The sequence below is a fragment of the Cololabis saira genome, chromosome 3 (genome assembly GCF_033807715.1).
Source record: "Cololabis saira isolate AMF1-May2022 chromosome 3, fColSai1.1, whole genome shotgun sequence".
NCBI classification, from domain to species: Eukaryota; Metazoa; Chordata; class Actinopteri; order Beloniformes; family Belonidae; genus Cololabis; species Cololabis saira.
In genome coordinates, this window is record NC_084589.1 from 38,388,511 (window position 1) to 38,415,903 (window position 27,393).

At 41.9% G+C, this 27,393-nt stretch overlaps 1 protein-coding gene across 4 annotated transcripts in view; it reads left to right on the forward strand.

Moving 5' to 3' along the window:
- The first annotated feature begins 1,800 nt into the window (after positions 1-1,800).
- rgl2 (ral guanine nucleotide dissociation stimulator-like 2) overlaps positions 1,801-27,393 on the forward strand; it is a 42,865-nt gene continuing 17,272 nt past the window's right edge. Inside the window, exons 1-11 of one of the 4 annotated variants that reach the window (XM_061717457.1) lie at positions 1,801-1,934; positions 4,722-4,876; positions 16,255-16,302; positions 18,502-18,582; positions 18,662-18,828; positions 20,353-20,409; positions 20,509-20,705; positions 21,767-21,876; positions 22,255-22,470; positions 24,203-24,306; positions 26,252-26,336. In XM_061717457.1, coding sequence (XP_061573441.1) covers positions 4,730-4,876; positions 16,255-16,302; positions 18,502-18,582; positions 18,662-18,828; positions 20,353-20,409; positions 20,509-20,705; positions 21,767-21,876; positions 22,255-22,470; positions 24,203-24,306; positions 26,252-26,336 — 1,212 coding nt within the window. In that variant the 5' untranslated portion in view covers positions 1,801-1,934; positions 4,722-4,729. Of the gene's footprint in view, positions 1,935-2,289; positions 2,870-4,721; positions 4,877-12,846; positions 13,064-15,801; positions 15,937-16,254; positions 16,303-18,501; positions 18,583-18,661; positions 18,829-20,352; positions 20,410-20,508; positions 20,706-21,766; positions 21,877-22,254; positions 22,471-24,202; positions 24,307-26,251; positions 26,337-27,393 lie in introns of those variants that run through there. The other 3 variants (XM_061717458.1, XM_061717459.1, XM_061717460.1) reach the window with 3 other exon arrangements.

A 27,393-nucleotide genomic window follows, 5' to 3' on the forward strand; every position in this document is an offset into this window, starting at 1 on the left:
AGCTACGCGGCAAATAACCCGGCAAATAACTTAACCTGAGTACAATCCACCAGGGGAGGTTTTTTATTCAATTTTTTTATTTATTTATTACTATTTTATAAAATAAAGAAACAGCTGATGACAGTAACAGCAGCATCAGGACGTTACAGGTAGGATCTTTATTTGCAAGATGAGCAACTGGGGAGACAAGGAGATCCGAGAGCTGATCAGACTCAGAACCGAGGACGTCATAAACCAGCGTATGTCCAGAACCACGAAGGATGGTCCATTATTTAAACAAGTGGACTCAAAAATTATAAACCAGGGCCACAAGACGTCATGTAAATATCTCTAAGAATGAGATTTCTAATTTACTTTCCTAAAGAGGAGCAGGATGAGGCACAGAAACAGGCGTCTGTGTCATCAGTCAGTGAATGCCAGAGAGCCACATGAGTGAAAATGACGAATCAAAAGAAAATGTAAATGTTTCACTTGAAGACAATCAATGTGTATATAAACGGAAAATATTTAGAATAAATTTTACATCGGTTGGCCTCCGATGCGTGAAACCACGCCCACAACTAACTCCGCCGGCCGGAGCTTCCGCCATTTTTCCGTAGCGGTGTATCACGTCATTCAGGCAGCCAATCAGCACAGAGCCTCATTATCATAGCCTCCCTGCCCACTCAGAATCCTGCATAGATAATGAGGTTAGAGACTGGGAAGATAAAGACATGGTTTAGAGGCTGGATTTCTAATTTATTTAGCAAAAACAATCAAAAGCTTGTTTTTAAGACATTCAAGGCCTGTTTAAAATAGGTATTAGACGCCATAATAGGTCCCCTTTAAATTAAATACTTTCTGAAAACCGCGAATGAGATGTCTACAGCGGTATTCTACTGCCCTTAGTTTTCAGCAACTTGTGCTTTTTATTATTTTACCTTCTTTTCTGATAATTTTATTTCATTTTATTTGTTATTTACTGTCTAATTATGTCTTGCCGCTTTTAATGTTGATGTAAAGCACTTTGAATTACCTTGTGTTGAATTGTGCTATACAAATAAACTTGCCTTGCCTTGCCTTTGTTTTGTATTAGGGTCAAACTAAGACAGAAAAAAAATTGGAAATTACGAGAATAAAGTCGTAGAATTACGAGAATAAAGTCGTAAAATTACGAGAATAAAGTCATAGCCTAATGTTGCGAGAATAAAGTCGTAATATTATGAGAATAAAGTTGTAATATTACGAGAATAAAGTCGAAATATTACGAGAATAAAGTCGTAAAATTACAAGATTAAAGTCATATTGTTGCAAGAATAAAGTCGTAATATTACAACTTTATTCTCGTAGTATTATGACTTTATTCTTGTAGTATTACGACTTTATTCTCGTAACATTAGGCTATGACTTTATTCTCTTTGTCTTAGTTTGGCCCTAATACTCCGTCGTAGTTTTGCGCACTTGTTTTGTATTTTTTTAAAAACTAAAAAGTTGAATTGTTACATATACATACACATGTGGGTATAAAGTGGCGTTTTATGAACATAATGGCTCACCATACTGAGACCACATTTCGGTCTATGAAGTCGCATTTCAGCGATGTGTCCGCGGAATATCAGCGAGCCTAGAGAGACGCGTCTGCTGCCAGAGCGCACAACATACAGGAAGAGCTGCGACGTCAGGGTGAGGGGTTGTGGGGGGGTAGGGAGGGAGGAGGAGGAGGAGGAGGAGGAGGAGGAGGAGGAGGAGGAGGAGGAGGAGGGAGGCGGTTGGCCGCCGCACCAGAGCGCTATCAGCTGCTGAAGGCTGTCCGGACGGAGGCGCAGCAGGGACTGATAGAGAGGACAGGGCGGGGAGGCGGGGAGGGGGAGATGGGTGCGACTCTCCTCAGCTGAGCCATCGATCCCGCCGATCGCCCACGGATGCCTCCGATCCACGTCCCGCGGACGACACGTGTGAGTTGATCCTTATTTCCTTGCGTGGTGAACAGCGATCGCGGGGTTTTTATCTGGTATCTGCGGGGACTGCGTGGCCTCCCCGGCGCGCAGCGCGCAGCGCGTCACAGTCGGAAGCGACTGTCACCGCGGATCAAGCTGACATGGGAGTGTCGGCGTGCGTAAACTTTTACCCAACTCAAAGTGACGTGCCGTTTTTCTCATCCTGCAGCAGGATCAACCCTCTGGACGTGACATATCTGCAGCAGCCTCCCCAGGCTGCAGTTATTGAGCAGAAAAAGCCTCATTATGGGGTGTGACTCCACTGTAACCTAGTTACAGCCTTATGTGTGTGTATACCTCATATGGGGGCTGTGCCTTGCTCAGAGGGCTGTGAATAGCAGCCTTTCAGACCTCTGCACGGCCGTTGGACGGGGCAACGGCTGATTTATTCCCTCGTGTCTGCTGTATTTTTCCCCTCTCTACGATGCACGCTCCAAACTTCAGGAAAAGGGATTAATGAGCAAGCTCTGCAAGGCCACCGCAAAGACAGGAGAAAGTTAAGCGTTTGCACGAATGCAGCACGAATGCAGCACGGGTCCAGTTCAAAAGGAGAAGAAAGCTGGGACTTGTTTATTATCACACAGGAAGCAGTTGAGCTGCTGTTTTCTTAGCGGCCAGGGCCGAGCAGGGATCCACGGACGAGACTGAAGGTCAAGTCCATCTGCCGTGCAGCCGTTTCTGCTGCTCGCCACACTCAGAAGCTGCAACACATCACTCATCGACCCCCGAGTCCTGCAGGCTTTAGTTTGAGTCTGAATCTGACATTTCCATGGCTCTCCGACCCCTATCAGCCCGGCCATCTCTCGTCCTCCTACACCTCTCTTCCTCAAATAGTGTTTACTTGATGTCTATCTTCCTGGCAGCCTAAATACCAAAGAGGGGAAAGGGAAATGGTAGGAAGGACTGCGATGCAAATCGAGGCCTGCTGTCCAGCGCAGCGTGAATGTGTTAAACAAATCAACCGAGGCCTCGGGCAACCATTAACTCCGGCGCATGTGTTCATTTTAACTGTCTTTAAAAGCTGCTGTTGTGCTTTTTACGATGCCCCAAAGTGAGGCCGTGTCCGTCGTTTCACCTCGCGTTGATCTTCAGCCAGTCAGAGTGCCCACAGTTAGTTCCACATAATCGAACAAGTTCAACAAGTCAGAGCTTCAGATGTTACACACTTCATTAGGTGATTAACAGGACGTTAACAGCAGCGTCTTCGGGCATTTCGGTTCACCTTTCCTGGTCTCAGCTTCCCAACTAATCCAATATTTTGGGGACAGGTCGCCAGAAAAGCAATTACAAAGACAAGAATTAGACCACCGTTTCAGTTTAGTCTTTTCTGTGTTAAATCGTGACGTCAAAGATGGAAGTACGGATCGTTTGATGGTTAGTTACTGATGAACCAGAAACTAGAAACTCCTGCTAATTCCTGAACTAGGAGGGGAGAGTTAAAAAAAAAAGGCTATTAACTCTTTTTTGGTATTAGCACAGCCTCTATAATCACAATAATATATAGAACAGTAATAGCAGGGGCGTCAATTGGGTATGGCAAGGTATGGCAGCCGCCACACCTTGGCTTCAAGGGAAAATGTAAATGTTTGTTTTTTAAATACATTTATGGAATTACTCTGTGTCTATTTGTATTGATTATTCTATTACTTAATACATATAGAATAACTACAAATGCAACTAGTTTTCACTAGTTATTATACACTGCAAAAACTCAAAATCTTAACAAGAATATTTGTCTTATTTCTAGTTAAAATGTCTAATTTTTAGTCAAAAAAAATCTCATTACATTTAAGACAAGATTCAAAAACAAACATTTTCACCTGTTTCAAGTAGATTTTCACTTATAATAAGTGGAAAAATCTGCCAGTGGAACAACATTTTTTTGCTTGTAATGAGAAGATAAATCTTGTCCCACTGGCAGATTTTTCTACATATTTCAAGTGAAAATTTACTTGAAACAGGTGAAAATTGTCAAATAACAAGTTATTTTTCTGGTAATGACTCTTGTTTTAAGTGTAATGAGATTTTTTGATTTAAAATTAGACATTTTAACTAGAAATAAGACAAATATTCCTGGTAAGATTTTGAGTTTTTGCAGTGAGCGAGACTGCATTTGAAAAAGTTCCAATTTTCTTGACCACACAGATCAGCTACATAGCAGACTTCTGTGATGAGTATTTGCTGGACGTGTTGATTGATACTCTAGTTAAGTTCTGTGACTCGTAACCTTGCCATACCTTAGCTTCCACTGAATTGACGCCACTGAGTAATAGATGGATGGAAATAAAGTTATAACAACAAACGGGCCACAGAGATACTGTAGTAAAGCTCCCTTTTCAACCATGTTGTTAAGCTCTGTTTATAGCAGTTCTTCAAACAGGGTGGAGTTAGAAACGGAAGTCCAGTTGACCCCTCCCATTCTGCTGGATGTAAATGCTACTGAATTGTGAGCATTACCTCCAATTTTAATATAAATAAAGTGTGGATTGATTAGATCTGAGTCTAAACGCCAAAATGGGAGTGTTTATCACCAGAAAAGCTTTTGGGGTTTTCGTTTCGAGACTTGAACTGCAGCTTGACAGGAAGTTAGGTTTAGGACGAGTGACGAGTCTGCGTCTTTTTCAGATTTTTCTGAATCGGCGGTGACTCCGAACAGCCGAGTAAACTGAGTCTTGATCACAGTCGTGACGCTCGACTAACAGACTACCAAACACTTCTGATGTTCTTCCTGTCTGCTGTCGGCAGCTGGCATCATGCTCCCCCGAAACAGAACCAGTGGCTACGACCTGCCGGGGGTGGACGCGAGCGAGGTGCCTCTCATTGGCTACCGGCCGTTATCACCTGACGGAGGAACCCCGAGCAGCCAGTCGGGGAGGACGGGGGAACTGGAAACTTCACAGGTGGGTGTCTCTCCGTTTCTGTCGCTTCCTCATCGTTAAAACTGTGTCTGGAGAAACGTCTCCCAGCGTCATGTCGGTCTCTGACGTTAACAGAAATAAACCTACGAGGGATCTAGGTTATGTTTTCAGTGTAGAGGAGAGAGACAACTGAAACCAGATGAGCTCAGGTCAACCAGCAGCCTGATAAATAAAGAGCAGATGCAGCAGGTTGCTTTCCACAACGTAACGCCGGCGTGATTCAGATCGAATGGCAGAGACGGAGATGACACAGGTGTGTTTGAGGTTTCTGTTTCTTCACCATGACGACTGGCACCAGGGGCGTGGCCTCCACCGAGTTACACAGGTTGCAGTTTGGTTCTGTTATGAAATTCTGGAAAGTTACCCAAACGGCACATCTGGAGTAATTCTGGCACTTCTGAATCAGTTTCAGCACCAGTTCGTGTTTTGTGGTCGAGGGGAAGCCCGAACCTCGTGAGCTGAGCTGAAATTGTGTGACAGCGTGTGTTTTCAATGGGTCGCCAGCTGTGCCAGCTGTGGCACGAGTGAAAGCTTGGAGTTTGGCCCTCAAGGCTTAAAGGAAATGCCGTTTTGTCATTTCTGATCTGTGTCTGGCTGAGTTTAGGGAACCTTACGAGCCCAGAGTCAGTGTCGTCACTTACCCGGTCCACTGGAGCGCCACATGTTTGCTTTCATTTTTCTTTTCTCTCTCTTTTTTTTTTTTTTTTTTAACTTCCTTATTATTATTATTATTATTATTATTATTATTATTATTATTATTATTATTATTATTATTATTATTATTATTATTATTAATAATAATTTCTATCTATCATCACTTCTGTATTGATGGCAGTCTGGTTCCCTCCTCCACTGCTTATCTATTAACTACCTCACAATATAACTGACAACCACAACTAGTCACAATTATAACAATAACTAAGTACCGGACTCTGCATTGCTGCAATCTCAAACTTCATCTACACACCCCGTACAGACCCCTACAAACATTATTCTTTGTTTATTTATTCATAATTTTTATTTTAGTTTACTTATTTTACTTTATTTATTTATTTATTTATTTATTTCTATTTCTTTTTTTGTAATTATTTTTTACGTATTTTGTTTTGCATGTACCATAATCATGTACTGGCAGCACTTTAACATTTACCTATTTATTATTATTTATCATGTACCACAGCAGGTACAAAATAGCACTACAGCACTTTAGTTCTCAAACCATTCATTTCCCCAGCACGGTTTTTATCGTCATTGACCTCTATTGTGAATGCATATGCCATGTTATGTGTGCTATATTGTTTTTTTTTTTGTGATTGTTATTATTGTTGTTTGTATGACTTTTGCTGATTACATCTGGCAGGGGGACTACCGATGTAAACCAGCCTATGGCTGCAATCTGGGTGCATCTACATTTTTTAAATGCTGATTGATGTACATTGTCCCTTACCAAATAAATAAATTGAAACATGTAGACTAATAACCACATATCCAATGCTCACTTCTGTGGGCTTTTTTAGAGTCACAGATTAGCCTGACATGCGTGTGGGATGAATACGTGGCTGGCTGTGCTGAGAACAGGGGTGTTTCTAGACCCGTGGGGGCCCTGGGCAGGAGAGACCACGGGGCCCCCCAGAATCATGATGCATGGAGTCCAGGACCACAGATCAGTAACGGAATCTTTTATTAAACAATTAACATAAATAATAAATAACATAACTATCTTAATGCAAATTTTACATACACAGTAACTTATTATGTTGCTTTGAATGTGTTTAGAAGAAAATGGCTGAATTCACTTTAAACACATTTTTATGGTCAGTTAAACTTGCTCAGTGGATGACTGGGAGTTTGGGATAAAGTGGCAAGCTGGTTAGCAGCACTACTTTTTATAATATAACACACACAGCTTACACATTCTCAACACCGTCACCTTATTTCCTTTCATCCTCTTCTTGTTTTTTTTTCTTTTCGTGTGCCCAGAGGGAGATGTTCACTTAATTTTGAATTGCGAATCATTATTTCCGCACGTCGATGATGGCTAGTAACGGGGTCCGATTAGGGAGATTCCTGACTGTCATTGCAGTGTGAGTGTCCAGAAATATCAATCACACTACGTGAGAGTGATATTTCTGGTTCCATGTCAAATATATTGACCCTTATTGAAAGTATTGCCATTAAATGTTGTGTAAAAATTCAGCATCCAGACTGTCCACGTTTAGCTCTCTTTAGGAAATGTTTGCAAAACGATTAAGGTGATTCTTGAGCATGGTTGAGTTAGCATTATCCTTGTTACCCTCTTAGCACTTTGACATCAGCAGTTGGCAGCATTTTGGCCTCGTTTGAACGTCACTAACGCTCATGCCGTGCATAGAAGTGAAAGCGTTCGTGAACTGCAAGCACAGGTGAATTTTCCACAACCTTTCACCTCGTTAATGTTTAGCGACTCGTTCGAGAGGCTTGTCGGGTCCAAACTGATGTTAACACTTTTTAATGAGTCTCAGTCATCTACTGATCGGCTGTCTCGTTGCAGCAACCCATGACCCGCACTTGGCACTCTGGTCTTACTTCACACAAGGCTTAGAGAAAGTCCTGGCAGCTAAAAAAAGAAGCTGCACAGACTCTCGTTTCAGATGATCAGACTTCCTCTGAGCTGATGTCACACGTCGGCCGCTGGACTTCGCAGTAATAATGCATGCGGCGGTCTGGCCGGTCGATGCCAGTCGATGTCGGTCGTACACCTGCTCACACCATAAACAGTATCCGGTATCGCGACGGTCTCCAAGGACCTGCTGCCGAGTGGAATCCGATACAGGCCACTTGTTCATTCTTTAATGAGGGAAACTTGTGCTTGTGAGTTAGTTTGCACGACGTTGATACCTGAAGGGAAGAATGAAGCTTTAAAGTGACTTCTGGTTCACCTATTAACAGATACGAATGTACATTACTCTCTTCAGAGGTATGGTGATGTATGTTTTCTTCTCCCAAAGGACAAAATTCATATAATCATTTCGGCTGAAAAAAAGGTCTGAACAACCAAGAACTATGGGATGTCTTATTAGATGCAGCCTTCACCTTTGCAGCCATAATTTAGTCGATGTTTTTATAACACCTCGGTATCCTCGCCATTCTTTCAGGTGGTGTTGTAATTATTTAATTTTGAGCTGACTTCCAAGGATATTGTGAAAACCACGTCATATATTTTCTGTCAACGACAGTAATAACCTCCTGTTGCTAAATATATGCTTTTGATACGGAGCTGGATTTTCTTCTAAATTAAAGTTATTATGTTTACTAGAAGGTTTTGTTTTTATTTTGAAGTATCTCCTCGACTGGGTGCACAAACCACATCTCTTCCTCACTTCGTTTTGACCAAGGGTCGTTCTCAGGTGGAAACACTTCATTAGAGCTCCCGTCTCTTTGGGTCCATCCTCCCTAAAAGGCTAAAAAAGCAATGAATGCAAGTGCTTGTTCCCAACCGGAGGTTCCCAAATGAAGCTACTATGTAGACGTTACTCAAATAAGCTTAGTGTGGATGTCATTACATTCAAGAAGAAATGCAAAGAGTTCAGAAAGTCCCTCTGGTGCGGATTTTGGACGTTGTAACTTTCCAGATCTTTTTAAATCCCAAAAACTATAAATAACTTGGAATGGAATAAAAAAGGAAATCCCGAAAAGCACAATAAAATATATATGATCTTCCATTTGGTACCAAGAAAATTCTTCCAACTTTGAAAAAACTTTACGGTAGACCAGCTATATTCCTGAGTGTCATCTGCGTTATTCCCGGGGGGCTTTGTTGGTCGGGAGATGCTGCTGCTTGGAAGCGACCGTCCATTACCCCTTTTCCACCAAACCGGTTCCAGGGCTGGTTCTGGGCCAGTGCTGGTGCTGGTTGACATCCCGTTCAACTTGCGAATCAGCTGAGAACCGGTTTACTTTTCCATAGCTCGGGTGCTAAGGGGAGCCACGTTACGTCTCCGTAAACGTCCGTTACGTCGCTGTGTTTGCATTGGCGCGAAAGTCGAAGCAACAACAACATATTTGCTCTAATACGGACTTGGTCCTCGTAGCTCCTCCATGGACCATATCGCTAAAAGACAGCTCGTCTCCTCCACAGACCACTGCTGCTTTGCTGCATCCAGATTAATTAGTCGCTTATTTGAAAATGTCTCCGGTCTTGCTATTGCCATTGGTCTTAACAACTCCGTCCCCTCCGCTTACGTAAGCGGTTCTTTCCTCTAGCCCAGCAAAGAGTTGGTGCTACCTTGGAACCGGTTTTTCTGGTCCAGAACCAGTTCTTTGTCTGTGGAAACAGAAAACCCGGTTCCAAACTCAGCACTGGCCCAGAACCAGCCCTGGAACTGGTTTGGTGGAAAAACGGTATATGTGGATGCTAAAATCCAAGCAAGTAAGTCTCTAGATGGAACCACAGTACAATAGTCATGCAATAGTGCTAAAGAAATTATATTCTATAGTCCAGCATAAGCTTCTGTTAATGTAGGAGGCAATCCAGCAATACCACCTCAAACTTCATGGGGGCACAAATCTCTTCTGCGTTGACAAATGAGCAACGGACAATACTGCTTTCATGAGTGGGGACGGTCCGGCTAGTCTTGTAATACCGCTTTGACCCATTAGAGCTGCACTTTGTGCCATCGTAGACTCGGCACTAACTTACTGCCCCCTTGTGGCCGGATGCCACAGTTCTACATAGAGTGCCCTTTGTCCATCTTCTACAGTCAAAATGATTCGTATGATCCTGAAAAAGTATCTATAAGCCCAAAAGAGAGTGAAAATGCAGAATAAACGGTTTAATCCTTTCTAGTTTAAAACTTTAGCCCAAATGTAACAAATACTTGAAAGAGCAGATAACCGGCATCAAGGCATACATAGATGAAAGTGTGAGAAGAAAAGCAGAGAGGAAGATAGGAAGGAAGGGGTCTGGTTCGTGGAGTGCTCAAAACAACAATGGTTGTCTTTAAATAAAGCTTCAGAAGACGAATTTATGACCCCGCAACCGGAAGAACGTCTTGGGCTACACTAAAAATAAGAGCGTCACTGAATGTGAATTGGTCCAAGGTCTAGGCTTTCTGGCCTAAGCGGAGGCGTCGCGCCGCACAAGTTAGAAAAAAAAGGTTAGAACGGGTTGTTTTTCTGAGATTAAGGACGAGTGAGACGGGGGTGAAGGTTTGAAATGGAGATTCTGCTTCCTGCTTGGTGCTTTCCCGGTGTCCTTCAGCATCACGTTGACGCCGTTGTGGCAGCTTCAACCCCGTGATGGAAGGAGAGGGGAAGAAAAATAGCTCGGCAACACGGCAGCATGTCCTGCTTCCTGTGTTTGTTTCCACTTATTATGTGCTTCCTGTACGTTGCCAGGCGTGGAGAAACCCTGAAGAAAAAGAGGAGCCCAGGGCCCTAAGAGATTATCTCATTTTACAAATAATAAAAAAAAAACATAAACATGTGTGATATCTGGTAGCAACAATACACCACATGGGGTCGGGGGGTTCATTCTGGTTTTGTTAGGACTTTAAAAACATAAAATAAAAGGAGATCTGTGAATAAAAGCTGCACTGTACTTGTTTCACTCGCCACATTAAGGCCCGTTAGGATGATTTATGTCCACCATCCGTTGAGGCACCGGTACTCAAAATTAGACTCATCTACTAAAGAGATTGAGACGTTTCTCTGACCCAGATTCAGCCTAGTTTCAGGGCACCGACGCTCCATTGTTTACACTTTTATCTCTCAGTAGCATCTCAGTATGCTGCAGCAGCTGGACTCAAGGAAACTGAGCAGGCGTTAGTTTCCTGTGTGTCCGTGACCAAAGCCCTCGCCATCGGTCTGCCAGAGTCGTCATCTGTGGAGACTTTACTTCACCTTCAGATTAAAAAAATAAATAAATAAAAGAGCTGACGTAAGTCAAAATGTTGAAGTAATATTTGAAGAAGTGAGGTACGTAGCAGGCAGCTGCACTTGATAAACTGATTGTCAGCAAGCACGAGCAACTCTAAAAAAGCAGAAGTGTTGGCAGTTTGCTGGTTCTGGATCATTCAGGTGTGTGTTAGTGTAATGCCACAGAGGAAAGGCGTCAGCAATGCTCTTAGAGAAGCAGTCGTAGCTGCCTGCCGATCTGGGATGGTTTATAAGTCCAATTCCAAGCCCTTCGGAGTCCATCCAAGTGGAAAACACTAAATACAGCTGTTTGGACATCCCAGCTGTGTAGAGGAATTCGATGGCGACGTCTCAGACCCCACAGGCCTCAGTTAACATGTTCAACTTCACGACAGCAAAAGAGTCAACAAGTTGCTTAGACATGTTGTCTGGAGAAGGTTTCTGCTCTAAAAACAAACCACAAATGTCGTTTGTACAGATGAGACCAAAGTGGAGAGCTTTGCTGCAGGTTGTGTACTTTTCCACTCACATGTACTGTTTTGAGTGCATTCACTCAGACAATTCTGCTATTGTGCAGTACACTGGTGCACTCAAGGCGGTCGTAAAGTTGATTGTTGAACACTCGGTGGTCAGCGCCGCATCGAGATGCCGGAAGTGGCGGGGCATCCGTTTGCAGTGTTTTTGACCAATAAGAGGACGGTGGGCGGTCTCTTCTTGGTCAAAAACACCTGCCAAGCACGGTTGTGACGGGGGGGGGGGGCAATTTGGGCTTGGACCCAACCATGACCTCCTCTGTATGCCACAATATCGCTGGACGGCTGAGACACGGTCCCAAACATAGCAGCAAATCCACATCAGAATGTCTTAAAACAGAAATAAGGAGAGATGTTGGTGTAAATAACTTTAGGTATGTGTACATAAATGCATAAACGAGACGCAAAAACTGCTCCACAACTGCGCAAGAAACATACAAGAGCACAGACGGACTAATAACTACAACTAAGTGCTGCAGAATCATGAAATGTACTTAATTCACTTTGTTTTTCACAAGAATGTAAATATAAAAATAACCTTTGAAGAGAAGTAAACCACTTTTTTCTTCCTGAATTGAAGCTAATACTGAAATCAATATCTAATCAGCAAAAATATGACGCTTGTTCACGTTTACGTGTTTTTGATTGCAGCTGCTCCACAGCGTAAATGTTGTGTCTGCAGTTTCGTGCAATTCCCTGAAGTTGCCAAGAAACATCATGTTTCCATGTTAGCCGCTTACTAGCTCACATGCTAACAAGCTAACTCTCTTTCAGAGTTGCACACACACACACACACACACACACACACACACACACAAACACACACACACACACACACACACACACACACACACACACACACACACACACACACACACACACACACACACACACACACACACACACACAGCTGTGAAGTCTGAACTCCACCTCACATGACTTCTCTCTTTAAATAAACCGCCAGCTTCCTGCTGCATCTGAACATTTATTACCTCTTTTTACAAGACTTCATCCACCTCCACTGCTCTGCAGCGGGTCAGGCGTGGAGGCCGCCGGCGCGTGTGCGCTCACGGCCGCTCGGCGTCGCGTTAGACCCGGGTGTGCAGTCGAACCGGTTCATCTGCAGGGAAGGTCGTCCATACGGGAGCGAGGGCAGGAGAGCGGGGGGATATCGGAATAGAGGGGGTATTGTTCTGGAAATAGCTTCAGGCCTTTGTCTTTTCAGCGTGCGTGAGTGTGTGTGTGCGCGCGCATGTGTGTGTGTGTGCACACGTGTGTCCGCAGATGAAGGCTTTTGATTGTGTAAACATTGAGCCGATATGTAAAGTTTTCACGTGCACACGAAACGAGCCGGGGTTCAGAAGCCGGTTCCTGCAGAGGAGTGTTGTCTTATGAACGCCAACATAATCTTATCTGTTCCAGTGTGTGTGTGTGTGTTTGTGTGTGTTTGTTTAAGTGTGTGATGGGTGTGCCCGCATGACGCAGCCCATAAGGGGCCGGACTTAGGTCCTGGTTCAGGTGTGTGTCACACAAAGCCCCCAGTAGCAGAGAGGCACCAGGTACAGACGTAAACACACAGATCTGGGTCAACTGATACGAGAATTTTAGGACTTTTGGAAAAAAAAGGGGCAAACGGCAGATGAGAAGTAAAGGACAAGATGGAAATACTGCCGGTGGCTTCATCCTGAAGATTTACAGGAAGCTCAGGGATTGCTGCCTGTCTGAACTTGCCCAGGAAGAGGTAACGTGTATGACCATTCTCTGCCTTTCTTTGAGTGTGTACGTTTGAGCAGGGCTTCGTGGGAAAGATACAATCGTATGCAGTGTTTGCAGAAAAACAAGCTAGAGAGAAAAAACCGAGGGGTAAAATAACAGGTTTGCCTCAGTATTTATTGCCGTAGGATCCTTTTTGAATGCAAAGAGCGTCTTCGTGGAGTGCTGACCTTAGCACAAGTCAAGGTAATTTGGAAACGGCTAATTGAGGGTAAAACGGGGTTATTACTAATAATTGCTCAATAGGTTGTACAGGGGCACGTCACATGTCACTTCTGATGCTGTGAATATGTCTCATAGTTCATTTTATGACTTTGAATTTGCATTTTAAGGAGCTAGCATTCGACAATGAATAAAAGTGTAGGTCAGGTCATGGGAATTTCTATGGGACAAGTTCATCGGAGGGTTCAGAGAGTGTGTCTCCCAGCCTTTGTCTGTGCGTTTGGCGGAATAAAACAGTTGACTCATGTGTGAATCGTCCAAAGCGGTCTGGAGATTTCACCAGACACCTGAGGAGACGTCACAAAAGCGCTTTGCTCATGCAGTTTTAACACATGGAAAAAGTCACTCTTGCGAAAGCACCTGTGTGAAGCGATGTTATTCGGTGTGTGAGTTAAAATGTTGTGATCTGAATGTAAACAGGACAGCAGCCCCACCCTTTTGAACTAACGTTCAAATAATGGTACCAGTATTGATGTATAAAAACACTAAAAACACACAACCGCAGTCCCCAAATTCCCCGTCCTACTTATGCAAAAGCTTTTTTTATTTCCCCAATAAAAGGTTCCTAAAGCATCAAAAGTATATGTACAAGCTTTTCGCTCAATGGGACACCTTTTTTATATGACTAACTAAGTAACTTTTTCATATATTTATATTATAATATATCAGAACTGTCTCTTAAGGTTACACAAGAGAAGGTCTATATCCTCTGTAGATGAGGGTCAAATGAAAGCACTGAATCCGTTTATTCAGTACTAGGTCTTAAATTTACCGTCACAATATCATCAATATCAACTACAGGCCGATATCAAAGTTGTGTGTGGCAAAGATTTTTGAAAAACCTGCAAGTGAGCAGTTGAAAGACTTTTTAGAAGACAACTAAGTTTTATCTAAATATCAGTCTGGTTTTAGTAAACGGCACAGTACCATGACAGCAGCGATCAAAGTTGTGAATGCCATTATTGAGGCACCGTGCAGCGCTTTTTATTGACATATCAAAAGCTTTTGATACAGAATATCATAGTATCCTTGCAAGAACATTATAACTGTGGTATCCCTGAACAAGCTGTAGGTTGGTTTTCCGACTACATGTCAGGAAGAACGAAATCTGTCGAGGCTTCCTCTACAGTTCTGCCAGTGCAAAAAGGGGTTCCCCAAGGTTCGATACTGGGAACACTGTTATTCACCCTGTATACTAACAATAATTGTGTTTTAAACAGTGCAGAAAAATCTAAATTCTTGCTGTTTACCAACAACCAAGATGTCACATCAGATGTGAGGCTGACTACCACTCAAAGATCTGAAATAGAGATTGTTAGTTCCTTTAAGTATCTGGGGATTATTATAAACCCAAACCTGACATTTATGGAAAACCTGGTTTCTAAACTGAAACTAAAGCTGGGTTTCTTTTTTCAAAATAAGTCTTGCTTCTCTCGCCAAGTGCAAAAGTACCGGATACAACCACCATTTCTTCCCTTATTGGACTATGGTAATTTACTTTTCATGTACGCAACTGATCAGTATCCTTAAAAAGTTTTATTGGCTTGTGGAAATCAGGTTCATTGCTGTAACTTGCGTGCAACAGCTGAATGTCCATCACACTGCAAAAACAGCTCTGCTAGAAATAAGCCTAATATTCCTAAATATAGTCAAATTAGTCTTATTATGAGCAAAAATATCTCAGCCAACGAAGTAAGAAAGATTTTCTCGACTAGAACTCTTAAAACCATCAAAAATAGTCTGAAAACAGTATTTTTTCCTTGAAACAAGGCTTTTTAACCTCTCTTAGAAATGAGTTTTTGCAGTGCATTGTAAGTCTGCAGAATGTGGCATTAGCTGATGTTCACTTAGAAATGCATTCTTGGTCTGCTACCCATGTGTGTTTGTGAACTCCTTGTGAAAGATCAGAGTGTTTATGCTCTTTGTTCACAGAGTTATTTTCTGATGCTGGTTCTAAGAGTAAAAACTGAAATGTGGGGGAGAAAAAAAGGCTTTTAAAGATCTTGGAACATCCTGGAACAATTTCCAAAAACAGCCAAAAATATCTGAGTTGTTCACTTTGGGTGAATTTAAGTTTTTGTGAAGAGACTCGTAATTTGTGGATGCTGAGTGTTATCTTTTAATTGATTGTTGCTGCCGTCTTGAGGTTTTTAATCTCAATGAAACTTTTTTTTAACTTGGATAAATAAAGGATATACTGTATATTTTAAGATAGTGTCAGAAAGAGCAGTTTTTGTTGATATTTTTGTTTATTTTAAAGACCAAATCAGACAAGTGTATGAGCTTTAAAGATAACCAGACGCTAAGGCGCATCAAATGTTGGAGGTGTGGCTTATAATGTTGCTGACTTGGGTGGAAACGTCGGTCATCTGCCCCTCGTACCTTAAATGTGTCAGAAGTGTTAGTGCCCTCCTCGCACTTCTTCTTTCTATAAGCGTGACATGACTCATTAGAAGTCTGCAGCCTTACTTGGACTCCAGGACCCTGCTGTCCACAAGCCCTAATTGTCAATATGTCGTTGTTGATAAGACCGCCTGGACAAATTTCAATTTGCCTGCCAAGATAGAAAAAAAGTGAAGTTTTGTTTTGCTAGAGGAGCTCTCAAAGGGCCGTAAATGTGTGAGTATGACTCATTATTTTTTGGGGTGTTTTATTAAGATGTTGACAGACATTGGAGGATTACATGTTGCTTTTATTGTATTATAACAATCGGTGTTAGAAATGGTTAAGTTTGGATTATACTTGAAGGATCGTATAGTGCATATAGAGTTCTGCCATTAAATGAATGTTTTCATCAATTTAAGGAGTCCGACTTCCCAGGAATGTCAACTTCCTGCTGATATGACGTGTTGCTTTGCTCCTAATTCACTTATTTTGTGTAATCTTATTATCTAATCACATAAATAAGACGTTTAATCGCGTGTGTCTCCTTCTCAGGCGGAGCCCTCACCGATGAAGACCACCTGGTACTGTCCTCTAGACTTGGTAAGGCCAACGGGTGTAGAGCTGGGTAACTGTGTCGGGGACTTTCCCCAAGCTTTAAACCGGATTGTTTGAGTTATACGTAGGAAACAAGTTCAAAGACCCCCTGTTTTTTGTTGGATTTTTTATTTTTTTTTGCACACAGGGCTGCTGGGTTTGTCCGGCAGAGATGATTAGTCAGAAACAGCTGAGGCGAGGTGTAAAGAGAAAGAAACAAAAACGAGCAAATAAAGAAAACAACTTTTATTTCTCTGCAGACTATATGAATGAATGAATTAATTAATTGTTGTTTATTAATGTGTCATACACCTCTAAGGTGCCCAGCCTATAAGGGCTTACAAGACACAGATACCCTACGCCAGCAAACAAACATCAGCTGCATACAAACAAAAACACAAAATTATAAATTCCACTACACTTTACAGATCAAATTACAAATCCTTTCTCAGTTTCCATATAATTTGTCCTTTCTCTGTTTCCAGGCTCTCTTTATAAAGGTAGCTATAGAAAACCTCTCTGAAAAAACATTACAATTTAGCATCATCCTCAGTCCAAAACAACTCAGGTTTCAAATCTTGCATTTTCTGAAATAAAAGCTTCCTGGCTTCATCATATAATGGAAAAAAAAAAAAAATGCAGTTCATCCTCAACAACATTTAAATCACAAACACTACATAATCTTTCCTCTTCAGGAACAGAGTTATAACTACCTGTTTCTATGGCCGGAGGGAGAATCCCAGTTCGCAATTGAGCACATAATGATCTTTTTGATCTATACAGACTATATTTCATTTGTTTAATATGCATTAATATTTGCTGGTACTCTTCCTGTTCAATGTAATCCCCAGAACCCGGAGACAAGCAAGTGGACTCTGTCTTCATCCTCCATCCAGAAGGTGATACTTTCTGACTGGAGGGTGAAACGTTTCCACCAGCAAAGAAAAAGGGAGTCAAGTTTCCTTCGGTTCAAGGTCTTTGAGGAACGTGATTGTTTTCCATTTGAAGGCAGCAAAACATCCCCAAAGAAGTTGATACAGAAAAAATCTAAGAGGAGGCTTTGATACAAAGGAATTACATATGAAAGTGTAGGAGGACCAGAGATGGACAGAGGATGTCAATGAATGTGTGATAAAAAAGGATTGTTGCTATGAGAAAAACTGAAATGGGTTTGGCACATTTACCCTTCTGCTCTGCAGATTATCAGTGAACGGTTCATGTTCACGGTTCATTGGAAGGACCGACGTTGACTGAAGCGTAGCTGATGTAACCAAAGGAATTTGCACATTTGATTCTGTTCTCTGGTTTTCTGATGGTGCACACAATTAACGAACACGCAGATCTTTCAATTTTCATTTCATTTCTGAGATTCTGAGATGTGGAGGAAACATCGCAATGATGGTGAAATGCTAGTATTTTAAACCCCAGGTCCAAAAAAGCTGGAAAGCCGAGGAAAATGTAGATTAAAAACAAAATGTAATGATTTGTTAGTCTCATAAACCCATATTTCATTCCCATTTAAACATGAAAAAAACTCATCAGACATTGAAACTGATTTTGGTGGCAGCAACACATCTCTAAAAAGGTTGTCAAACCTTTCCTTGTCTCGTACATGTCTAATGGAAGCAGTAGGGGAGATGGTGGAGCAGCCGTAGGATGGGTGATGGGACTTTTTTAAGAAATTGAACGAAGAGGATGAAGAAGATAACGGAGAAAAATTACAATAGTAATTTTAGCACCTTCAGAAGTGTTGTAAATGAATGTAACCAGCGGGGCCGCTGCAGAAAACACTCGGTTCTGCACACTGTACAAAGGCAAGGGGGCCGGACTGACCCGTCACTAGTCCCAATCTGTCTGCAGGAACTACTGTGTGAAATATAAAAAAAAAAAAAGAAGAAAGGAATCCCGGCTATTGCACGTTTTAAGACGCGTTTGCATCACGCAGAAGGGGACGAAATGAGAACTGAAATCTTTTTCCTGCTTTCTCAGTTTCGTTCTAACTTTTTTTCTTATTTGGGGTTGAGATTCAGCTTTTATTTGAATCAAAATTATGGTCACGAGTTCAAAGGAAACTTGGCTTCAGCATTTATCAAGAAATAACAGAACTATATAAGCAGCTTTAGTCTTTGAAGAATTCAGCTATATTGCTTCCCTCCTAATTTTGTTTGAAGTCACAGTCGCGCTGACGTCTTCTCTGCTTTGCAGTCCACCGTGGTGGAGGAGGAGGAGGATGGCGTGATCTACACCGTTGTGGTCAAGCAGCAGCATGGCCCCAACAGCCCCGTGGTGAGTTGAGCGGAGCCTTCGCCCCCGTCTGAGACTGAGAGGAGCTTGTTTTTACCTCTCTCCCTCTGTGGTCCTGCAGTCCACCGCCTCCCGGTCGCAGTGCGTGAAAGCTGGGACCGAAGAGAAGCTGGTGCTCCACCTCCTCCACTCCTTCTCCATGGGAGACTCCTCCTTCATCAGCATCTTCCTCTCCACCTATCGATCCTTCACCTCCACCGAGAGAGTCCTGGACATCCTCACTGACAGGTGGAGTGTTTTTTACGATAAGATCTGCAGGCCTTTGCTCTGAAAAAGTGGTGCTGCCACGGCAACCGGCAGCTTCCTGTCTGGTCAGCGTCACGTAGAGAGACGGAGCCAGCAGGAGGAACTGACTTAATCAACAGCACAGATCCATCGATGTACAGACCTCGTAAAAAAAAGGTTGCTGTATCGATCCCCAGTCCCGCCAAGTGCCAAAGAGTCACAGTCGATCCAAAAGTGGGCGTAAGGAGCAAGCGGGGGGGGGGGGTTGCCTAGACAAGCTTCATCCTCAGACTCAAAGATGGTCGCCGCAGTTCGTCGTCGCTGCAGTTAACAGGACAAGAAAATGTATTCTCATGCAGAATATGCAAAATAAGAACCACTGTGGGCTGGTTGGTGTTTATTCTCTGCTCAGAGGTCGAGACAGAGCTCATTGACGTGTGACCACAGTGTCGACAGCTACCAAGTAATCAGTAGTGTTGTTTTTGGCAGCCTGTTTCAATTTTAGTTTTAGTCTAGTCTTTGGGTCATTCTAGTTTTTATTAGTTTCAGTCACGTTCATTCTCCTTTTAGTCGTGTCAAGTTTCAGTCGACTAAAAGTCTGAGCATTTTAGTCAGAATTGTCCATTTTAGTCTCGTTTTAGTCAAAGATTGTATTTATCCAAACCCATTTTACAATTCAAACAAGGTTATCTTATTATTATATTATTGTTACCTTATAGACTCAAGAATACATTCATTCCAGATACAGAAGACTCTAATTTGAGTTTACAACATGTTTATTTTTCCGCATTTCTCCCCATCTTTTTCTTTTTCGACGACACATTGGGTTTTCTTTTCCACGTCTATGTAGGAAAGTGTATCCAAAGATGGTTTATTCTTCTTCTCCCCACCCCAGAGAAGATACCCGCGTTTCTCTATGTAACTTTGTTTTTAATTGACGTTAACTAGAGCTCTGCGTTAACGGCATCAGCCTCTAACTCTGCAGCTGCATCTTCTGGATCTGATTCCCCGCTGCAGCGACTGGGATTGACGTGACGTCACCCAGCAGCAGAACTAAACCAGAGGAAACTACCGGTACTGAAAACATGGACATTAAGGATCTTTGGTAGAACATTTTGTTTCGTTTTCGTTTTGGTCAACGAAAATGAAGACACATTGTAGCAGAGTTTTTATTTTGTAATCTACATTTTAGTCTCGTTTTTACTCGTCTACAATATTGCATTATATATTTAATTATCGTTATCGTCACATGACCAGCATTTTCGTTGCGTCTCGTCTCATTTTCCTCAGGTGATAAAGGTTTGTTGACGACGATATTTAGTCATAATTTTCGTTGACGAAAGCAACTTTAGTAATCAGAACTGTCCATTAACCCAAGGACAGAACCCCCAACTGTGCAGACATTCGCAGTTTGTTTTGATTTCACGTTTTCACTCGTGCTATTTGAGACACAGCACTTGTACATATTTAATGCCAACCGACTCGTCGGAGACTCACTTCTTTCTGTTGCATGAACTCTGTTCTCAGACTGGAATACCTGCCGGGGGACGGCGAGCGCAGCCACACCAGACAATCCTTCAACAAGTGAGTGTTGACAACAGAGGACAGCTGCACCCCCTCAGGCAAAGTGGAGGGTAAAATCCCCCATGTGCTCCCGTCCCTCTGATGTCTCTGTCCCTGCAGAGCGGTGTGCACCGTGTTCAGCACATGGCTGTCCGAGTATCCCGAGGACTTCAAGGGCCTGAGGGAGCCCTCTCGCCTGCTGCGCCTGGCTCCGCTGCTCCCTCAGGACTCCTCGTCGGCGGCCGACCTCCGGGCCAGCCTGCTCCGGATAGCCGAGGAGCTCAGCGAGAGAGCGCTGCTCCCCGACGCCCACAGAGGTCTGTGTTCACCTCTCATTCAGTTTAACGCCAATTCACACCAAAAGATCCCACGCGGCCTGATCTGACTGGCAAAAGGGCTCACATGCACTTCCTTAAAGGTTGTTTGTGGTCTCTGGAAACGGAGTTCCTTGCTGAAATATATAAAATAACATAAAATATTGTTTTCTGACAGTGAAGAGGTAAATATCACCTGAGATGAGTTTTTTTTGTTCCATAAATACAGGACTGTCTCAGAAAATTAGAGTATTGTGATAAAGTCCTTTATTTTCTGTAATGCAAAAATGTCATACATTCTGGATTAATTACAAATCAACTGAAATATGGCAAGCCTTTTATTATATTAATATTTCTGATCATGGCTTACAGCTTAAGAAAACTCAAATATCCTATATCAAAAAATTACAATATTCTGGGAATCTTAATCTTAAACTGTAAGCCATGATCAGCAATATTAAAATAATAAAAGGCTTGCAATATTTCAGTTGATTTGGAATGAATCCAGAATGTATGACATTTTTGTTTTTTTTAATTGCATTACAGAAAATAAAGAACTTTATCACAATATTCTAATTTTCTGAGACAGTCCTGTATTAGCACAATCTACAAGATAGAGTTTACAACAGAGCGTCCAAACAAATCTACAATCGTACCTAAAATAATCAGTACGATTAATACAAATAAAAATAATAATTGGTTAACTTTTAATCTAGTTGTTAGACTTTTACAATTTCTTTTTTCTTCTTTATTTTCTTATACAGGATAGTCTTGTTGTATATAATAAAAAAATCACAATCAATAAATAATAAGACAAAATAGTATAAAACCATGCGATCAAGTTATAGTATAAAGTGTTAGATATGTTCTCCAGGTCTTTTAGTGAACGTTTGAGTAAATAGACGGGGCGACTTTAGATTATTCACGTTATTATGGGCTCAAAAAGGATGCAACACAAAACAGAGGATGGGCATCAGATGATTTCTCTGTGAAGGGCAGGTCAGGTACTGGTTTCCGTCGGGATTCCTCGGACCCCTGTTTGACGGAGCTGCTTCTGTGTGCAGATCAGACCGGTTTCAGCGGCCCCCCTCCTGATCCCGCCAGGTTTGAACCCACCAGCATCCTGGGATTTCCTGCTGCGCTCAGCGCTGAGCAGCTCACAAAGATAGAAACCGTGAGTTCCCTCAAAAAGGTTTTTTCCTCATTATTATTAGAAACATGATCAGTATTTTTGGTTTATAGTAACATTCATTAAATTAGTATTAATAAAACATCCATCAGTTTACGGTTGACGGGCTGATTCTGGTTTCGTTTCAACTTTTAAACGTTGGATTTCCTGCAACGCTGCAGCAGGTTACATGTTTCTACTGCAAACGTTGTCTTGCTACCAACGTCATTTTGATAGCCCGAACCACTAGACCCAACGAAGACTAAAACAAAGTTGCTATCTACACAAACGTAACCTCTGAAAAACAAGGATGCCGTCCTCACAGTTCAGGTCATGTTGTTTGGGAGTACGATGTTACCGACAGAGCTTTGTGTCACGTCCCAGGAGCTGTTTGTCCGTCTGGTCCCGTACCACTGCCTCGGCTCCTTGTGGTCTCAGAGGGACAAAAAGGGCAGAGAAGGCGTCTGTTGGTCCGTCCGGGCCACCGTGCGTCAGTTCAACAAGCTGGCCAACGCGGTTTTGGCGTCGTGCCTTTGGCCCACGAAGCTGCGAAGGCAACAGAGAGCGCGCCTGCTGGAGAAATGGATCAGCGTGGCGGAGGTCAGTGGAGACACCCTCAACAACAACATTAGCTCTAAGAATTCATCATTAAGTATTTTACTGGCTGGATGATTGAGGGATAGGTGCTCACACTGAAGTAAAGTTTAGTTTTAGTTTAGTTTAGTTTATTTTGTTTTGGTCATTTACATTTTAAGATGTTTGCATATACACACTGTATATGTATACACACAGGTATAAATATATGTATATATATATATACAGTATATATAAAAAAAAAGGAAAAGGGAAATGTGTACATATATATATATTTATATATTTATATATATATATATATATATATATATATATATATATATATATATATATATATATATATATATATATATGTATGTATGTATGTATGTATGTACACATTTCCTTTTTCCTTTTTTTTTTCGACCAAAAAGGTATAGGCTGAAGCCTCATGGCTTATTTTGCCTATCCTTTTCAACAAAAGGCAGACTACAGAAAGGGAAATAAGATACTAATAAGAAGAAAACGAAACGAACGAACAAAACAAAGAAAATGAACAAAGTAGAGAAGAAAATAAATGTGGTCTCTCACGATTGAGGACAGCTGCAGGAGGAAAGTGTTCTAATTTAGACAGTTTAATATGAAGATAATTTATATTAGTATTCTATATTTATCTATTATTTTAGATTTATAATTTTTTTTTAATTTGTAAATTGAGCTACTCTTTTTTTAGTTCCTCATCCAGTCGGTTCCACAGTTTCACTTTTAAAGTTGTAAAAGTTGGGGTTTCAGAAGCCTCAGCAACCATTTTCCCACCATACACCAGCAGCAATCACACACTGGTAACTCTGTTCCTGCTCAGATGGTCCTCATGCCGTCCGTCGGGAAGAGCACCAGCAATTTCACCTAAATCAATATCTGAGTGCTAAAATGCAGCATCGAGGGAATCTTGATTACCACATCTCCTCTTGACAGAGATGCAATAACAAAGGACACTTCATCAGCGTTTGAGGGTTTGAAACAAGATTAAAGATGTTTCAAAACTAGCATGTTTTCTTTTTTGTACTTCCTGTATACCCTGACCAAATAACTCCAGTTAACTCCAGATAATACCAGTTTTATGGCAGACATACTGCACATGACAGTCAGCTTCTTGTAAAATACTTTACAATATCTGCTAGTTGCCCATCTTATGACTACACCTTATAAAAAAAAAACCCTGGTGGTGCTCCAGTTTGCTCCGATCACGGACAGATATGTCATCCAGAAATCAATCACCCTGCCAAACATAAAAGGAAGTCCTGAGAGCAAGTTTTAAACTTGTGGGATCCAGTATTTGAGTTTTTATCAAAGTGTCCTGAAGTGTAGTAACCTGTGTCCTTGTCCCCCAACAGTATAAGAACAAGTACACACACACACACACACACACACAAAGGTGTCACGGTGCATGGTTGCTATGGTCACATGGGTAGTTTACATCTCTCTTGGGGGAAATGCTGTTTCCCTGGTTTGTTGTCTCACTGCAGGTTTGTTATTGATCAAAGCAGTGTACATTATTCAGTTCTTCACCCACACACACACACACACACACACACACACACACACACACACACACACACACACACACACACACACACACACACACACACACACACACACACACACACACACACACACACACACAGGTGCTAGCGTGTGCATGAGCCTTTGTGTGTGCAACTATGCAAATGACTGAATTCTGGTGTGTGTGTTTTGAAAGGACTGCCGAGCCAGGAAGAACTTCTCCTCGCTGTACGCCATCGTGTCGGCGCTGCAGAGTAACCCCATCCACCGGCTGAGGAGGACGTGGCAGGAAACTGACAGGTGGCTCAGTCATGAAAACTTAATGGTTGAATACTCGATAGATCTTTCAGATAAACTATTTATTCTCCATCCTGCGTAGTGATAATTTATATAGTTTGTGGTAAACAGCAGCATTACAATTCACATATAGTGTGCAGAACAACTTAATGACGCAGGAGAGACACAGAAAGGATAAAAGGACTAAAAGAGGGAAATACAAAAGCAGCTCGGAGTAGTAATTACTGCTGCTTTCTGTCTACGAAGGATTATAATTTTGTTTTCAATAGGCCTGTAGTGATGTGTTGACTTCAAAATATCGCAGCCCTCATATTTTGTCGTCGATGCATCGCCAGCCACATATGGGTCACCCAAAACAAACAGTCCACACTTTGGAGAATGAAACTGAAAGTGCGACCTCGTCACAGCCCAACAAATTCCTGCAAAAAGCCCCAAAAACAGCCCTAAGTCATCAAAATTGTGTGAATATGTGGCAGGGTGGAGGAGCTGCAGCCACTCAGGCTGATTAGGGCCCAGGTGGGCCCAATCAGCCTCTCCACCCTGCCAGCCTTCATAAGGCATAGCTGCACAGCAGCAAGGGCTCCTGTGAAGCTGCTGTGAAGGTGCTTGTGCACGTGTGTGATTTGGGTAAATAAAAGGGTCTGCACGAAACTCTGTGTCTCTCCATCCTGTCTCCAGAACCCACACCCTACTGAAATACACAGAGAATGATTAGATTCACCTGTGTACCATCAGCTGTTCCAGCCGCGTCACCTGTGCGCCACTCCCCTGCACTCCCTCTCTCCCCTGCAGACCACGCCCCAATCCTGCACCCTGCCACAGAATACTTTAAATTTAGTCCCAACCACTTTTTGGAATTGATACCAGACCAGCACACCAGTCATGTTGGAGCATCTACAGCAGAGGCCCCCCATTCCATTATAATGATACAACAATAATTGCAGAATATAATAAGGAAAATAATTGTAAAAACTAATGTCAGATGATCAGATTATGGTATGCATCAGCTCCTACATTTTATGTTTTCTAGTCATAACTTTTTTTTTAATCGGTTAGCAGAAGCTAAAGTGTCACCAAAAAATGATCCCTACCGAAAACAACTTGTCTTGTCTTTTTAGTTCCATCCGCCTGAGAAAGGTTCCTTTCATGATTAGACTTTTTTATGTAATAAAAATATGCAATTTAGTGTGAAGAAAGAAATAAACAGGTTGGCCTTTTTAGTTTGTATAATTTTAGTCTATATTTTTATTTTGCTGTGCAAAACTGTGTTTAATAAACTATATTATTTAAGATTTTTTTATATTTAGTTGATACATTATGGTTTTTATTAATCAAACAGAAAAATAATCGTTAGAATAATCGTCCAATTACTCCTTAGATTAGTCGACTAATCGATAAAATAATTGCCCCATTAATCCTTTTGTGGTATGATGTGGACTTGTTCTGAGTCCGGACTCAGCTTGATTGAAGAACTGTTGGATGAACCTTAAAAGGACTGACATAAATGAATTAACTTTAATGAACTGAAGCAACACTGCCAATAAGCATGGACCAGGATCGGTCACTAGTCGCTGGATATCCCAGGCTGCATTTTATTGCTCTGAACTCTGAGTAACCCACTTTTTTAATGTATTTTTTATTTCTTTTACATCTGCTTTCAATTTAAGACCTTGACATAAATTCTGCTTGTAAAGATGATGTCAAAGTAAAGACAGAAGGACGGTTTCATTATCGGTGATTAGAGTATTGGAAAGAAACTTTCATATTCTTTCATAATAAAATGAGATAATTCAGATTCATCACTAATTCCTTCAAAGAGTGCCATATCAAATATAAATATGTTAAACCTTTTTTGGGTCTGCTTGCTGAGTAACGTCATTGCTTTAAATGAGCTGTACTTGTGCCGGGAGGGAACGGAAACCTTGACTGTGATCTGGTTGCTTCACAGAGAGGCCTTGAGGAGATACGAGGAGCTGGCAGAGATATTCTCAGACAAGGACAACTACTCCCAGAGCAGAGAGCTCCTGAAAGAGGTAAAGATCAAAATGATAAACGGTGGAAATGAATCATGTTGTGTCCTCGGAAAAGACGGATCAGGTCCAAGCAGGACCCGGGGCTGAGTGATGTCATAAGAGACGGTGTGAAGAGAGCAGGTTCGGTGAGAAACTTGAGCTTTGCCTTGATGGTTCAAGTTGAACACGAAATCCTGTTTTGTTTTGTTTCTCTTTCCCTCTCTCTGTCCCGGTATTTGACGACGTGTTTGGGAATAAAACTAGCTGGTTATGTGGCGGCTGGAAAGCTGCCAGGTGTAGCTCTCAGGTTGGCGTGTCGTCATGGTGAGGAGTCAGGTTTCTGCTCTTTCACGATGGCCCGGACTTGTTTCGGGGCTATTTTTACCGTTCATCTTTTCACTCATTTGCTAAAACTATCTTCAAAGGTCCTTTTTGTCTCACGTCGCCACAAACGTTTCGGTTTCACCTCTGCGTATGCAGGATCTGGGTCCAAACCGTGGATACGGGACGTCATTAAGTGCTTGGTTGTCACAGCAACAAGGCTGTTTTGGGGCTTTACTGAATATCAACACACTTTTGCAAATTACTGTTGTATGTTGGAACTAAAATCCATGTGGGAAAAACACATCTATTACTCTCCCAGCATCTAATATCTCTGTTTCTACTCACAGCTTCAGGATGAGGAGAATACATAAGATATATGCAGTCGAAAATCATTCTTATACAACTTTTGGGAAAAAAAAAGACTTCCTGTTTTTGGAGCACGTTGATTCAGTTAGGCTGTGATTTTACAGCTAACTTACCTGAGTAAATTGAAGTAAAACTGCAATAAAGCTGACTCCGTAGGGAACTACTCAAGGTACCTTTTTATGGAGCTAGAACAGTCTCATAATTCGCAAATGCACACACCGTTTCACAAATGCACAGGGCAAAATTCACAAATGCACAGACCGATCTGCAAATGCACACACCGTTTCACAAATGTACAGAACAAAATTTACAAATGCACACACCGATTCACAAATGCACACACCGATCCGCAAATGCACACACTGTTTCACAAATGCACAGGACAAGT